Source organism: Dryas octopetala, chromosome 8 (assembly GCF_963921425.1).
Source record: "Dryas octopetala chromosome 8, drDryOcto1.1, whole genome shotgun sequence".
Classification (NCBI taxonomy): Eukaryota; Viridiplantae; Streptophyta; class Magnoliopsida; order Rosales; family Rosaceae; genus Dryas; species Dryas octopetala.
In genome coordinates, this window is record NC_141373.1 from 12,931,517 (window position 1) to 12,946,277 (window position 14,761).

The 14,761-nt window shown below is 35.7% G+C and overlaps 2 protein-coding genes across 2 annotated transcripts; both read left to right on the top strand.

Annotated features, from left to right (window-relative positions):
• The first annotated feature begins 1,065 nt into the window (after positions 1-1,065).
• Positions 1,066-10,564, top strand: TOC64-V (translocon at the outer membrane of chloroplasts 64-V). Its single transcript, XM_086253582.1, has 13 exons — positions 1,066-1,512; positions 1,606-1,758; positions 1,881-2,005; positions 2,186-2,311; positions 2,404-2,586; positions 3,583-3,727; positions 3,911-4,079; positions 4,933-5,067; positions 5,166-5,369; positions 6,046-6,173; positions 6,258-6,309; positions 8,032-8,101; positions 10,179-10,564. Exons 1-13 carry the CDS (start codon positions 1,253-1,255, stop codon positions 10,259-10,261), a joined length of 1,833 nt encoding a protein of 610 aa, XP_086109708.1. The 5' UTR covers positions 1,066-1,252; the 3' UTR covers positions 10,262-10,564.
• Positions 10,565-12,482: 1,918 nt separating this feature from the next.
• Positions 12,483-14,419, top strand: LOC147277355 (alpha/beta-Hydrolases superfamily protein). Its single transcript, XM_086255259.1, has 4 exons — positions 12,483-13,121; positions 13,807-13,899; positions 14,065-14,132; positions 14,239-14,419. Exons 1-4 carry the CDS (start codon positions 12,483-12,485, stop codon positions 14,417-14,419), a joined length of 981 nt encoding a protein of 326 aa, XP_086111385.1.
• The last annotated feature ends 342 nt before the right edge of the window (positions 14,420-14,761 follow it).

The following is a 14,761-nucleotide window of genomic DNA, read 5'->3' on the forward strand; positions in this document are numbered from 1 at the left end:
GTGTACAATGTCCCCAATACAGGTGATACACGGCACTCCCACAATGCAAGTTGTCACAAGGGACACGTGTCACCACCGGATTGGGTGGCATTCACCCCAAAGTACTATAAAAGGTGTACTTTTCTTATCATAAAAGGACAATTCAATTATTATTCAACTATTTACTCACTCTGCTCAAATAGTATCATGACACTGACTTGAGCGTCGAAAAAGGTTCGGCCAATACTACATCGGTGCCTCTCCCGCTTACTTTTGTGTGTTTACGCATAGTGCTTCGGATATTACGTTTCTTATCTCCATTTTCTAGTCAAACCAACTCACCTAATCCTACTCCACATCGACGTGTCAACATCTTAGTGGGAGGTCAACGAGTCCACGTGAGTTGACTCGACATTGAGTGCTCTACCATTTTTGAGCATCAATAGGGCCTACTTAAAACAAATAGTAATAAAGAATAGGATTCGCTAGTTTTGGCGTTGAACTACTTTATTTTTTTTTATTATCCCCTTATTACTCTTGTCTCTCAAGTTATAAAAAATTTATTTCCTTCCATATCGTTTACTATTTTTATATAGTATTCATTATCCTTTAATAATTTTTTTATTTAAACATTTTTTATTCATAAAAATTATACCATTGCAAAAATTTTAATGAGACCTTAAAAAAGAGACTAAACTTGAATATGTTAAAATATTTTAAATTTACTAATTAATTATGTGGCATTAATAAGTTGATGAAAAATATGAGTAAAAACTGAATTATTTAATGTTTTGGCATTGGAAATATAGCTTATAACTGGAGGTGTGATTAATAAAAATGAGAATATACTTGGAATATTCTTATTTTTAGAGCCATATTTGGTGTTGGCCATAGCCTATAAGCCGTGATGCTCTAAGGCGGCGGAGGATGCAAGAGAGAATGAGAGTCCAAATCTGAACTTTACAATCATTTACTTAAAAAACAATGGAGAATTTATCCCCAACAAAAAGAAATAAACAAAAACAAAAAACCAAAAGAAATAAAGAATAGGATTCGCCTTTCGCGCGTCAAAGCTACGGCCAGAGGGCGCAGCCCATCCCAGCGGCCTTAACCAACGCCATGCGGCGCACAATAGCATCCAACCATTAGTAATCAAACAAATCAACCAAATAAATCTAAAACCCTTCCAAAACCCTTGACGGTTGTAAACTTGTAGTTGTCGTTCTCATTCTCTCGCTTCGAATTTTCGAACCCTCCATTTTCGATTCCGATCATGGTGAAGGCTGCTGCGCAGGTGGTGAAGGCCAATGTCTCCTCCAACGCAAAGACTTGGATCGTCATCGGTCTCAGCGTCGCCGGGATCGTTATCCTGGCCGAGACTCAGAGGCGAAGACGACGAAGCAGAGCCCAAATCATTCAAAGAGAAGATTTCGGAGCATTTCTAGAGCGCTTCCAACTCCTTCCCTTCCCTCAACCCCCTCCGCCCGCCGCCAAACAACCCCTCGCTTCCCTCACCTTCGCCATCAACGACATGTCGTTCCCTCTCTCTCTCTCTCTCTGTGTTTTTAACTTGGTTTTATTTTCGAAAAGGTTTTCTGATTCTGATTTGGTTTGTGGGTATTTTAGATTTGATGTGAAGGGGTATGTGACGGGGTTTGGTAGTCCAGATTGGGCGCGATCGCACGAAGCTGCTACGAAGATGGCGATGGCGCTGACGGCTCTGTTGAAGAATGGGGCTACTTGCGTTGGCAAGACAGTCATGGACGAGTTGAACTTCGGGTAACAACAAAGCCATCGTTCTATTTTCTGTCACTTTGAATTCGCTTTCAAATTGAAAACAAAAAAGGAAAGGAAGAAATGGAACAAAGAGCAACAACATGTTGATCACTTGTTTGTATCAGGATTACTGGTGAGAATGTGCATTATGGAACGCCTGTGAATCCGCAAACGCAGTCGCATATTCCTGGAGGCTCATCTAGTGGTTCTGCTGTGGCTGTTGCGGCTGGTCTTGTGGACTTTGCTCTTGGTAAGCTCATTTTCATATTTTTGGAGAATCATGCTTGCTCTTTTAGTGTTCTGTATCAACTCACAATCAAAGGAAAGGTTTTAGACATCAAAGTTATGCTCGGGGACTCAAATTGGAGTTACCCTCATGGTTTAACACCTTAACAATACCTTATCATTTGAAGTTCTTATAATTTTATAGGTACTGATACGACTGGATGTGTGAGAATTCCAGCATCATTTTGTGGTGTCATTGGGTTTCGACCCTCTCATGGGGCTGTATCTACAATTGGAGTTTTGCCAAATTCACAAAGTTTAGACACTGTTGGTATGTTTTGAACTTCTTGTTTGTTTACTATTTAGTTCTTTTTTATTTTTTATATTTCTTTGATATTTTCGTATGATCATGTGGTCTTTTAGGAATTTTTGCTGGAAATCCATCTATTCTACATCGTGTTGGACATGTTTTGCTTCAACTGAATTCAGTGGAACCTAAAAGGGCAAGACGCCTTATATTTGCTGATGATCTCTTTCAGTTATCTAAAGTTCCTACAGAGAAAACAGTACATGTTGTTAGCAAAGCAATTGAACTTTTATCTGGGTGTAAGTTGCCTGACTTGCAATGTACTTATTTATATGGCTCTCAATTTTATATTGGCTGCGAAATATTTTTATTTTTAAATAAGAATGTTAAAGTCTTCCATGGGATATATCTCTATTTGGCGGGGGGTGAGGGGGGAGGTGTATGGAAATAAAAATTTGATAAAATCACAAATGATGATATATAAGACAAATCTATTAAAATATAACATCAACCAAGTATTTTCAACATCTAACAATTGAAAGTCTTCTTAGTACTTCAAGATTTGTAAGTTAAGAGATAAGTGGCAGATACATAAAAGTGAGTAGCCCTTTGGCTTTGGTTATCACTTTTCACAAGATCAGTAAGAGAGGATGAGAAAGGGAGACTTTTCAGAAGAACGCATGAGTTTATTGTTTTTTACTTTAGGTTACACACTTGTATAATTTTATATCTTTATTTATTTAATTTGTTATTTGTTTCAAAAGAGGGACTTCTTGGCATTCGGTGTTTGGTAAGAGAATGTAAATTTTTCATAAACTTATATGACTATTAAGTTATTAAGCAAAAAGAAGGCCAATTATTATTATTTACATTTGTTTAAACTTATATCTGTTAGAATTAGAAGTTATTTTAAGTTTGTTAGTTTGCCAGTAAAAGTACCATGAAAGCTTGAAAAGAATGAATATTTTGTAGAGAGACTTTGAGATAGTATAACTGCTTCTGTTTGTATATATTGAATGAATGATGAAAGTATACAGCACACGACCTTATATATCTAGAACAGACTACATAACAAACTAAGAAAAAAGCCAGTAAAAGTAAGACACCTGGCAAACTAACAAACTAAAAATAACTTCTAATTCTAACAATATCAGTATTATAATTGGGGGGCCATGGCCTCCCCAGCCATAACATAGCTTCGCCTCTGTCTCTGTTGTCTTAATGTGACAGAGTTGTTCATAAAAAATAAACCAAGTATAATTATGTTGAAGTTGCTTCTTTTATTGCTTCCGCAGACCATCCTCCAAAGCATATGAATTTTAGTCAGCATATTGCTTCACATGTACCCAGTCTAAAAGGATTTCATGAAGAATCCACAAAACATCAAAGTGGGATATTTACTTTGAAAGCTCTCGCTTCTGTGATGCTTTTGTTACAAAGGTATTTTAAGATTATTCTGGTCAATTATTCAGCCCTGGCTTCAGTTCTCTCCCTCTCTTCCCCCCCCCCCCCCCCCCCTCCCCCCAAGCGAACTGTCATTAAATTAGGATGATATAATTGCAGTTAGTTGAGGACTTGAACTTCTTAGTACTAACTTCTTTGATGTCTACAACTTTGTTTCAGATGTGAATTCAAAACGAATCATGAAGAATGGGTTAAATCAGTGAAACCAAAGCTAGGACCTAACGTGTCTGATCGTGTTCATGCAGCAATTAACACTACACATGAGAACTTGAAAACCCTTTATAAAGTAAGGACAGAGATGAGAGCTGCCCTTCAAAGTCTCTTGAAGGTATCTAAACTCTGTACAAACTGTTTTCTTTTGATATATCATTGATCTTTCCATTTCACTGGTGTTAGATTCTGATAAAGTGACTTCTGAGAACAAAAATTTCTTTAGGTTATAATTGTTTTAAATATGTCATTAAATTGTAAAATGCATAATAAGATTCTGTTTTTCTTGTTGTATTCTTTTTACCGTGTGTAGTCCTTTGATTGTGTTGTTTGTTATGGCTTTCTGTAAATTTGTTGACTTACAGGGATATTCACACATTATTGTTGGAATAGTTTGTATTTAATGAGAAATTTAAACTTAAAAGCAGGTACTTGTGAAATGATATTCCATAACCATACTTCTGATTACACAGCATGCCACAAAGACTCCACTAGGAATCTCCGTAGCCATTTTCCAAAAAAAGATTTTTTTCCTCGCCAATAAATTTTCAATTCAAACCTCCTTTCTCCCTAGTAATTGTCACCCCACATCTCCATATCTGACAATCTCTCCATTCTTTTGACAATTTTAGCCAAGTCGGCTAAGTTTGTTCCTTTGATTTATCATGGCTAATAATTTCAAATATTTAATGAGGCTTGATATAATGAAGAGGTAAGTTGATTTAGTCTGCTTTTACTTCCCCCCTCAAACCAAAATCGGGGAATAAAGCAATTTGTAGTTCCAACACTCTCCGCATTTTAGATTCTGTTGTGTTGCTAGTTACTTGAGTTCGAATAAAATTATTTATTGAAAATATTGGGTTCCCCTTGTTTTATTGTGATTCATGCTCAATTTCTTTGTACCCAATAGTTAATATGTACTGTACCTCATTTTATGTACCTCTATTTCTGACCTTCCCTTGGTGTCCCAGGATGATGGAATATTAGTGATTCCCACAATTGCAGATCCTCCATTAAAGCTAAATACAAAAAAAAGGCTGTTTTCTGAGTTCAATGATAGAACCTTAGCATTATCAAGTATTGCCAGCATGTCTGGGTGTTGTCAGGTAACCAAGTACTTTCAAAGTTTCAGCATTTATTTTTGTCTTTGATTTTCTGTAGGTTTTTATTTTTTATTTTAATAATCATATTTGCACATTTCCAGGTTACAATTCCAGTAGGAAAGCACAATGACTGTCCCATCTCTGTTTCATTCATCACGTTCCATGGTGTTGATAAATTTCTCCTTGATACAGTCTTGGATATGTACTCTTCTATTCAGGAGCAAGTCAGCGTTGCAGCATCCCATTCATCACCATTGCCAGATACCAATGGTAACATGGATGCTTCAGAACTCTTAAAAGAGAAGGTTTGTTCACTCCTAATATTTCATAATCTTACTTGTCAATACTTCATATTATCAAAAAATCTTCTGCTATTTTCTGTCATATTTACGTTGCTGTGTTGCAATTGCATTCTTTGCACAAATGCCACTTGCCACATTTATATGGTATATTTTGGGTTTGAATCTTTGTCCTCTCCTTTTGATGATACCTTTTAGTTTGCATGTCACTTTTGCAATTGACTTAAATTAAGGTTCCCAGTGGGTCTAATGCTTTCCTTTTCCCAATCATGAGCTCTTTTCTACTCTGCACTTTGGTAATGAATGACAAGCTCAATCTCATTCTTGGTTGGATTGGCCTAAATGACACCTATAAGTGAAAATTAATGAGCAAACTGTCGGGGCTGAGTCAGCTGACACATGTATAAAATTTTGTTTCTTCCGAGCCTCGACTATGTTGAGAATCAATCAAAAGGAACAAATGAAACCAAAAATAATAAAATGGTTTGTTTTTTGATAATAAGTAAATGATGCAGTCGGTATAGCAGTAGAATTTTTTGGTGACACAATTCTGTTGAATTTTATTTCATCACCAAAATATTTGTAGAAGTAGAACCACTGCATCAACAAGTATTATTTTGCTCTATTAACTTTTATGTCTGTTTTCAAAGTAGTCTCTGTTTACTCAAAAATCAGTTTGCAGGGAAATGCTGCATTTAAGGGGAAGCAATGGAATAAGGCTGTGAAGTACTATACTGAAGCTATCAAATTAAACAGGATGAGCGCGACTTATTATTGCAACCGGGCAGCTGCTTACTTGGAGTTAGGGTGGTATGAGCCCATCGAATCTGTTAACTAATCTTTCTGTTGCAGTGTGTTTGTGTATCTATGTGCTTATTGGTTTCAATCATGCAGCTTCCAGCAAGCTGAAGAGGACTGCAGTAAGGCAATATCACTTGACAAGAAGGTGAGAATTCATTTTGTTATATCTTTTTCATTCTTTGACTTTGTAAATATTGGTCGAAACACTATGAATAAAATCCTGTGATGTTTAATTGTTTTTTGAAAAAGGGTAGTTGGGAGTTCAATTTACAACTTCCTGATGGTTACAACTAATTTGTTTTCCTTTCTTCAACAGTTGGGATGAGTGTTGAATCATTACAATTTTATTTTCTGTTGGGAATTAACTTCATTAGTTTGGTTGTGGTTCCTTACTCTTTAACTCTTATTGTTGCCTGGAGCATCCTTTCAATAGAAGGATTGAAAAATATTGATCCAAACTAGGTGATTAAATCTGATTGTTAACATTATAAGTTTAGTTACTATATCATTTCACTATTTTCAGAATATGAATGTTACTGCTCTAACATTTTTTAATTCCTTTTTAAATCGTTTCTTTAGCCAATCTGTCATTCTGTCATTCTGTCAATCACTCAATCATACCATGCTTAACCCCCCCCACCCTCCCCCAAAAAAAAAAAAAAAATTATGAATGGAGCTATAGCCACCATTCAAAATACTCACCCCACCCTTCTTTTAGAAAGTTATAACCATTTATCTTCTTATAAAACTACCTTAAAGGACAACCCTAAAAACAGAAAAAAAAATATAACCTTAGAGGTGTTTCATTTTTATATTTTTTTTATTCAAGGGTATTATGGGCATTGATGGGTGGGCTGAGTAAAGTACTTTTTTTTTTTTTTTTTTTTTTTTTTTTTTGTGGGGGTGAGTAGTTTGGGTGGTTATGGTGCCACTCTTAATTATTTATGAAGTTACTCTGCAATGGGAAGTACATAATTAATCTTTCCCAATACCCATAATTTTCCCTTCATTTCCTCTTTAATTGATAATGTATGCATCCTGGTTTCTACTTGCCAAAAAAGTGCCTCTCTCTCTCTCTCTCACACACACACACACACACATACATAGATACTCATGTGCCTGCGTGGACACACTCCCAGATGCACACACCCAGACGCGCACACAGACACACAGACACACAAACGTATACATGCATGTGAGCACAAGACTGGGCAAAGGGCGCAGGCTGGAGTGGATTTCTGCCTGCCCTTTTTGTTGATGAAATTCAGAAACCTCCCCTGGTTAAAAATACATTCGTGACCAGGGTGGAAATTTGGCTTCTATCCTACCCACGCCCACTTAATTTAGTTGTTCAAATAAATATCTATATAAACAGGAGAAAGAACAATGCAAATTTAAGTATTGAATTTTTAAATCACTATGATATGGAAACAGGGAAGCAATGAGGACCGGAAATTGAAGTGAAAGTGGTAATTAAAGTGAGTTACAGTCACAGCCCATTGTTCTGCTGCACTGGTAGTTACCTTTCACTAGTAGGTCTTTCATTATACCAGTTCCTTAAAAATGAGTAAAAATGGTTTGGTTTTAGTGCTTAATTGAAAGTCAAGTCTACTTCAGATTCTCCATAAACTTAATCTTATTTTCTGACGACCTACTATTGCATTATATGCGAGGCGTAGATGTTTTTATCTAGTCTCTCTTATTGCTTGCGACGCTTTATTTTTATGAAGGTTGACTTTTTAGTTTCAACAAATAGGCTTGAACAAAATTTGTGCTGCCTATGTAAGTGAATGTACATCGTATCATTGAACAGCTACGACTTTTTCAATATTTGTGCTCATTTTTTCTTTCTTCCTACATTGTGCAGAATGTGAAGGCATATCTTAGACGTGGAACAGCTAGAGAATCACTTCTTTTGTATAAAGAGGCTGCTCAAGGTTAGAATCCTGATTTCATGTATTTGTATGTTAAACATGCTGCTTCAAAGTTTAGGAATGCTGCCCTGATATTTCACATATCCTGTTAAACATCTTTATCTTTACATGAACTCAATTGTAAAATTGTCAATGTGATCTACTTTATGCAGTCAAGTAATCTGCCCAGTTCATTGAGTTGTGGGATGGTAGGCATAATCTAGTAAGTTAGGTGAGTCTGTGGGGAAGCTGCCTTCATCCGTCTACATTTCTCTTTGTTGAGAGTATCCCACATCATAATGTGAAACCTTGCCTCACAATATATAATGGCATGGCCTCTCTACTCATTGCCAATTGGTTTTGGGTTGGATATGTTGTTGGAATTTAATCGGTGCAAATTGAGATTCAGATATGAACCACACCACACGTCAAACCACAATTGAGCATAATAATATAAATAAGGAAGATAGATAGTGCACTCAAGATGTGGTTCTGCAAATATTTTGCCCACGTCCACGAGAGATACTTGTTCTTTACTATGAGAATAAAAATGGTACAAGAGACACACTTGAGTTAAATCATCAAAATCCTTGTACAGTCACACTCACCATATTTCTCAAGAACACATTATCTCACGACGAGATTCTCTTTGTACTCTCTCTGTCCTTCCTGCACCAAGGAACTCACAAATTTCTATATAAGTAAATGTCTTAGGCCTCTATACCTATTGCCAATTAGTTTTGGATTGGATGCTCCAATTTCTACATGGTATCAGAGCAGACAATCCACGTGTTAGGCCCAATGGCCACACGTGTTCCCATATCACCCGATATAAGTTGCCCACGTGTTTGACTCAAGTCCTGCCACACATAAAGGAGCGTGTAGAGAGTAATCCCACATTGGAATGTAAAGCCTTGCACCCATTGCCAATTGCCAATTGATTTTGGGTTGTGTGTTCTCATTCCTGATGTGAGGCAAGGCTTCACATTCGCAATGTGGGAAACTCTCAACATGCCCCCTCACATGAAGCGTGACTTGAGCCAAACACATGGACAATTTATATTGGATAACATTGGAGCTTGTGTGGCTGTTTGGCTTGGCACGTGGATTGCCAGCTCTAATATTGTGAATAAGTTAGAGCATCCAACCCAATACCAATTGGCAATCGGTGGAGAGGCCTAGGGCATTCTATATTATGAAACAAGGCTTCACATTTTCGGTGTGGGATATCCTCAACGGTCCATAATTATTGTTTCAATAAGGAATGGTGAATAAGATTCAGTTTTGAATTTAAAGATGGTCTCCGAGCCTTTTTTTTTTTTAATAGAAAATCCATGTGGCCAGCAGTCGCATAATTTTCCGAACTGGAATGCCTTGGAGCTTTGGCCTTTATCATCTCCATCAAAATGATAGAAACCATTTTGTATTGATAGAGCATCAAGGCTGCTGTCCCTCTCTTGCTTGAGGAGTGGTTGAAACTTGAAACTTGAAATGCACAGCATGAGTTGGGATTGAGTAGTGAAGATTCTACGAGTTTAAATTGTAATGCACTGTGAGCTATTAAGCACTCTGATTTTTTGGAGTAGAGTATTGCAATGGCATTGCTTATTCACAAATTTTGGTACTAGTGGCCCATATTGTTCTTTTCGGTCCCTGGTGGTAGAGTGAAGATATTGAGCCTGTCATATGTATATCTGATGTTTTTTTTGGTTAGAATGTGTCTGATGTTTATGTAGGTTTTTTCAATGCTATCTTTTTAGCACGTGTCTTCTAATCTCAGCAAGAAGATATAGCATCTCATGTTGCTGTTTCTTGCTATCCATATAACAAGAGTTTCTGAGGAACATAAGAAATTTGATCAACAAAAATCCTTTGCAAACATGCCAATCAGAATCACAGAATGTATTCTGTTAGTGGCTTAGTTTACCTGATATTTATTCCATTGTCCTTATCGATGTAGCCATGTCATGTCATGTGTGATCAGTGTTACTATATTAGAGTAAGAGATTTGCTTGTTAATTGAATGATTAAATGATTTTAGTGCAAAGATATAATTGAATGATTTACAGTTTTGGTAACTTCTCTCCTTTGCTATTTGCAGATTTCAAGCATGCCCTTGTTCTTGAACCACAAAATAAGGTTGCCAATTTTGCTGAAAAAAGACTAAGAAAACTTATGAGTTGATATTTCTGCTATCAACAATTATATGGTGTAATACTGGTAGGAAAGGAAGATTAAGAGATGGAGGTTAGGTTTTGTTTGCGGCTGCTGCGATTTTTGTTCCTCTTATGTGCATATATTTTTTTTTTCCTGTAATTAATTATACTTTGGACTGCTGTTGAGAGGCATCTATATATATACTGATGGATACTTGCACATATCACCATTTTTGATAAGCTGAAAGCTAGCATACTTTATTTGTTCCACAAGAAAAACATTATAGGAGAAAAAAGAGATGTCCATCTTGTAATTTTTGCAAACCTCCAAGGAAGCCAATTTGTACTCATTCTCAAAATTCTTTCTTGTTGCTTTTCCCCAGCCGGGAATTGTATTAACCAGCGCCCTTCTTGGCACATGAATTGGCAGCTTGTGTACGTTGATTACTTCAAATTTGTATTAGATTTCAGTTAATGTTTTCAATTTGTGGAATTGATCAAAATTATTCAATATTAATATAACTTGCTGGTTCAGGCCTCTCCTCTTCCTCCTTTTTTTTTTTTTTTCCTGTGTTCTTATTTTCTACTTGGAAAACTTGCAGCTGTTGTGTTTGTCTGAGTACAGGGGCTACACTAAAAGGCGATAGAATCTCAGCCGTCCAAATTTATTGAGTAGATCCAACCATTGTCAAAAGTTTCTGAAAAAGAAAACAAATACACATCCATCCTTAAACAGAACAGATGTAAATTAAAAGAAAAAAAAAAAAAAAAAAACATGCGATTGTAATCTTCAAATTCATTATTTATGAAATATAGAGATAGATAAGTGCATAGCCATCAATATGGGGAGACTGAAACTTTAATTTTGGTTCTGTTTTTTACCAACGAATTAGACGCTGCAAATGGTGAGTTTTTAATAGGTGTTCATACTATTTCTTGTATAAGTAAAAACTGAGTGTATTGCAAGATGAGAAGTACTGTACGTTGTCGTGGAGATTAAGTAGTTAATGAGAGATTAAGTGGTGGATTTGGTTTCAAGAAGCATTAATTTGGTTCTTGGCAAGGGTCATAAATCTGTCTCATATATAATCATATTCCTTCAAAATATACATATATATTTTAATGAATTTAAATTTTGTAACCTTCCGTTTGTATATATATACTCGAAGATTCAGAACCTGACTTTGATTATATTCCTTATTTAACCCTAGACACAGATGGCGGGATAAGTTTGATGTTCGCCTTTTAGAGCCAGCAGTATATATATTTAGCCCCAGAATTATCATATATTCATGAGCTTACCGGAACTTCTAATACTAATCATGCAACTAAATCTAGCTGATGATCAAGAAAGCCTGGATCCACAATCTATGTTTAATTCTCTAATTTGAGAGTCTCACAAACTTTTCTAGGAGAAATTCACATTTCAAATGCAATTACTCAAAACATGTGAAAGTGTTATGGCAGATGCCTCTTCCTTTTCATCAAAAGATGAGGACACCTCTATAATTTCGCAGACCCCTCAAGAACCATCAAATATATGGTAAGGACCTTAATCAATAAGATGATTGTTTTGCCATATTTCCTTTATCAACAATAAAGGATGGTAAAGTAAAAAAGAAATAGTGCACTTTGCAGCTTAAGTTAAGGAGACAGCTCGACTCCTTAAAAAAACTATAAAATAGAATTTAAAAACTGTAAGTTGGCAGTTTATTCTTTAAAAATGCAAAAAAAAATTATAAAATGAAGAAAAGCCCATTATTATAAAAAAATTCTTTAATATATGTGCACAACTGCACATCATAATATTATCATTAAGTCACCTGTTATTTTTGTGATTACGTAGTATATATAGGCACACATAAATAGCAGGTTAGCCAAAGAAAGAAAAAGGACAAAAATACACATATAGCTTCAACATCTTTTGAACCAAACAAACTTTGGAGTTTTCTTTTTGTGGTTGCATACATATTACAACATATAGAGCCGAAATACACGCTTGTTGTGATAATTGTTCGGCCTCTCTAGGATTCAACTAAATCAGTCTCTTTCTTAATTAACTACCAACTACATTTATTAATTCTAGAACAGTCATTATATTTCTACATATATACACACACTTAATAGATTCATCAACATCAATTTCCATCTCATGTAACCAAGCATATTTGCATGCATGCATGCATGTAATTTTCGTGAATTAACTTCCTAATTTCTTTTGATTTAATTCCTTAATTAATCTGAATTCAATGTTCCCTCTTAAGCTGCCGAAATGCCTGAGCTTTACGGCTTCCATAGATTGGTATTACCGGCATTCATTTACCAATGCCGGTCTTCGGTCGGTCATAACCAATGTTGGTGATGGCACCATCATGCATTGCTGGGTGCCAAAAACCCATAAACCAAACAAACCCACCCTCCTCCTCCTCCATGGCTTTGGCGCCAATGCAATGTGGCAGTATGGCGAGCACCTCCGCCACTTCACCCCCCACTTCAACGTCTACGTGCCTGACCTCGTCTTCTTCGGGCACTCCTACACGTTGCGCCCGGAACGTTCTGAGTCGTTCCAGGCGCTATGTGTAATCAAGCTGATGGAGTCGTACGGGGTTCAAAAGGTGAAATTAGTGGGGATAAGCTACGGTGGATTTGTGGGGTATAGCATGGCAGTGCAGTCTCCAGAGATGGTGGAGAGTATGGTTTTGTGTTGCTCTGGGGTGTGCTTGGAGGAGAAGGATATGAAGGATGGCTTGTTTAGGGTTTCGGATTTGGATGAGGCTGCAACCATTTTGTTGCCGCAAAAGCCAGACAAACTCAAGGAATTGATGCGATATTCATTCTTCAAACCTGCCAAGGCTATCCCCAATTTTGTCCTCCACGATTTCATTAATGTAAGGGCTCTTTATCTTTCCATCTCTACTATATGGGTTGTGGCAAAGCCTTTAAACAATAAAAAGGAATCTTCCGATTTCTGATAGTACTGATTATCAAATTTTTTTAGTTAATGCTTTGTCACTTAACGTGGAATTTTACTTATTTTTCAATACAACACACTGTCATAAGCTACAAATTAAACAAAAGAACAATATCCAAGATAGGTTAGATTATTATATAATGGTTTCCTATAGAGAATAACTAAAAATTTAAAATTTTCTGATATATATAATGATTTGAACATATTCTAATCAAGTCATTATTTACGCTTAATTAGCAAATCGTATATAGTACCGCAAACTTTAAGTTTGCAGTCATTCTCTCTATAGAAGAACTATATTAGATATATCAAATAATATTAGAGACACTAATTATGATCCTAATTTTTTACCAATTGATGTAGCAAATGACATGTCAGTTTTTACTTGCTATAAAAAAATGAGATTTCATGGGGAAAAAACAAGAAATTAGATTTAAAGTAGCCCTGAAATAAATAAATATATATAGCTTTAATTTTATATATTATCTCTCATCTCCCTCTCCCTTGTTATTTCTCTCATATTTGTAGCTCGAGCCCTCTCTCTTGCCAATTATTCATTGGTGATATTAAAGATGTCGTGCCTACAATTTCTATTTTGACAGGTGATGTGTTCGGACTATGTAGAAGAGAAGAGAGATTTGATCCGGGCAATACTCACAGATCGGAAACTGGTTAACCTACCCAAGGTCACACAGGTGATGCCTCTAATTTTCTTCATCATGCTTAATTATATATGTAATATATCTTTTTAATTGTTTTGTTTACAGATACAGTGTAATAATTAATTTGTATCTTCCCTCTTTATTTTAGTTAATTGCGTTAAATTAATAATTGTTATATGGCCTGCTTCCGGAAAACAGCCCACATTGATATTATGGGGAGAACAAGATCAGATTTTCCCTGTGGAACTAGGGTACAGGTTAACAAGGTAAATGAGAAAAAAAATAATAATTTCATGTTCATTTCACCTTTAATTTCTTGCAAGTAAATTAATTTTACCTCTTATTAATCATATTTTTTTTCTTTTGGAATAGGCATATAGGTAAAAGTGCTAAATTAGTGATCATAAAGGACGCAGGACATGCTGTAAACCTAGAAAAGCCCAAGGAGTTTGTCAATTACTTAAAATCGTTCCTTTATGGCTCACTTTTGGTTCCTTCAGTCTCACCCACGTGGAAAGATCACTTTCACTCGCACATCAACAAAGTCTATTGACTTGGCGCTTAGAGCATGTACATTGCTAAAGCAAGATGGAAGGCTAAATGCAAGATTTAGTTTGCTTTTAGCCAAATACATAAATTTGTACATTGCTAGAAGCAAAAGGTAAAAACTCACATATTTAATTTATTAAGTGCATTCATATATACTCTTATAAATTAAAATTTATAAATTAATATAATTTAATAATTATATCATTGTAATTATTTTAAAAGATAATTACTAATAAACTCACTTTGGACTACCTAATTCCCATAAAGTCCACGTTTTAAATTAAGCTTCCCAACAGGTCCAGTTTATTTTCGTCCGGCCCAAATGTTATTCTGCACGGTCCATATT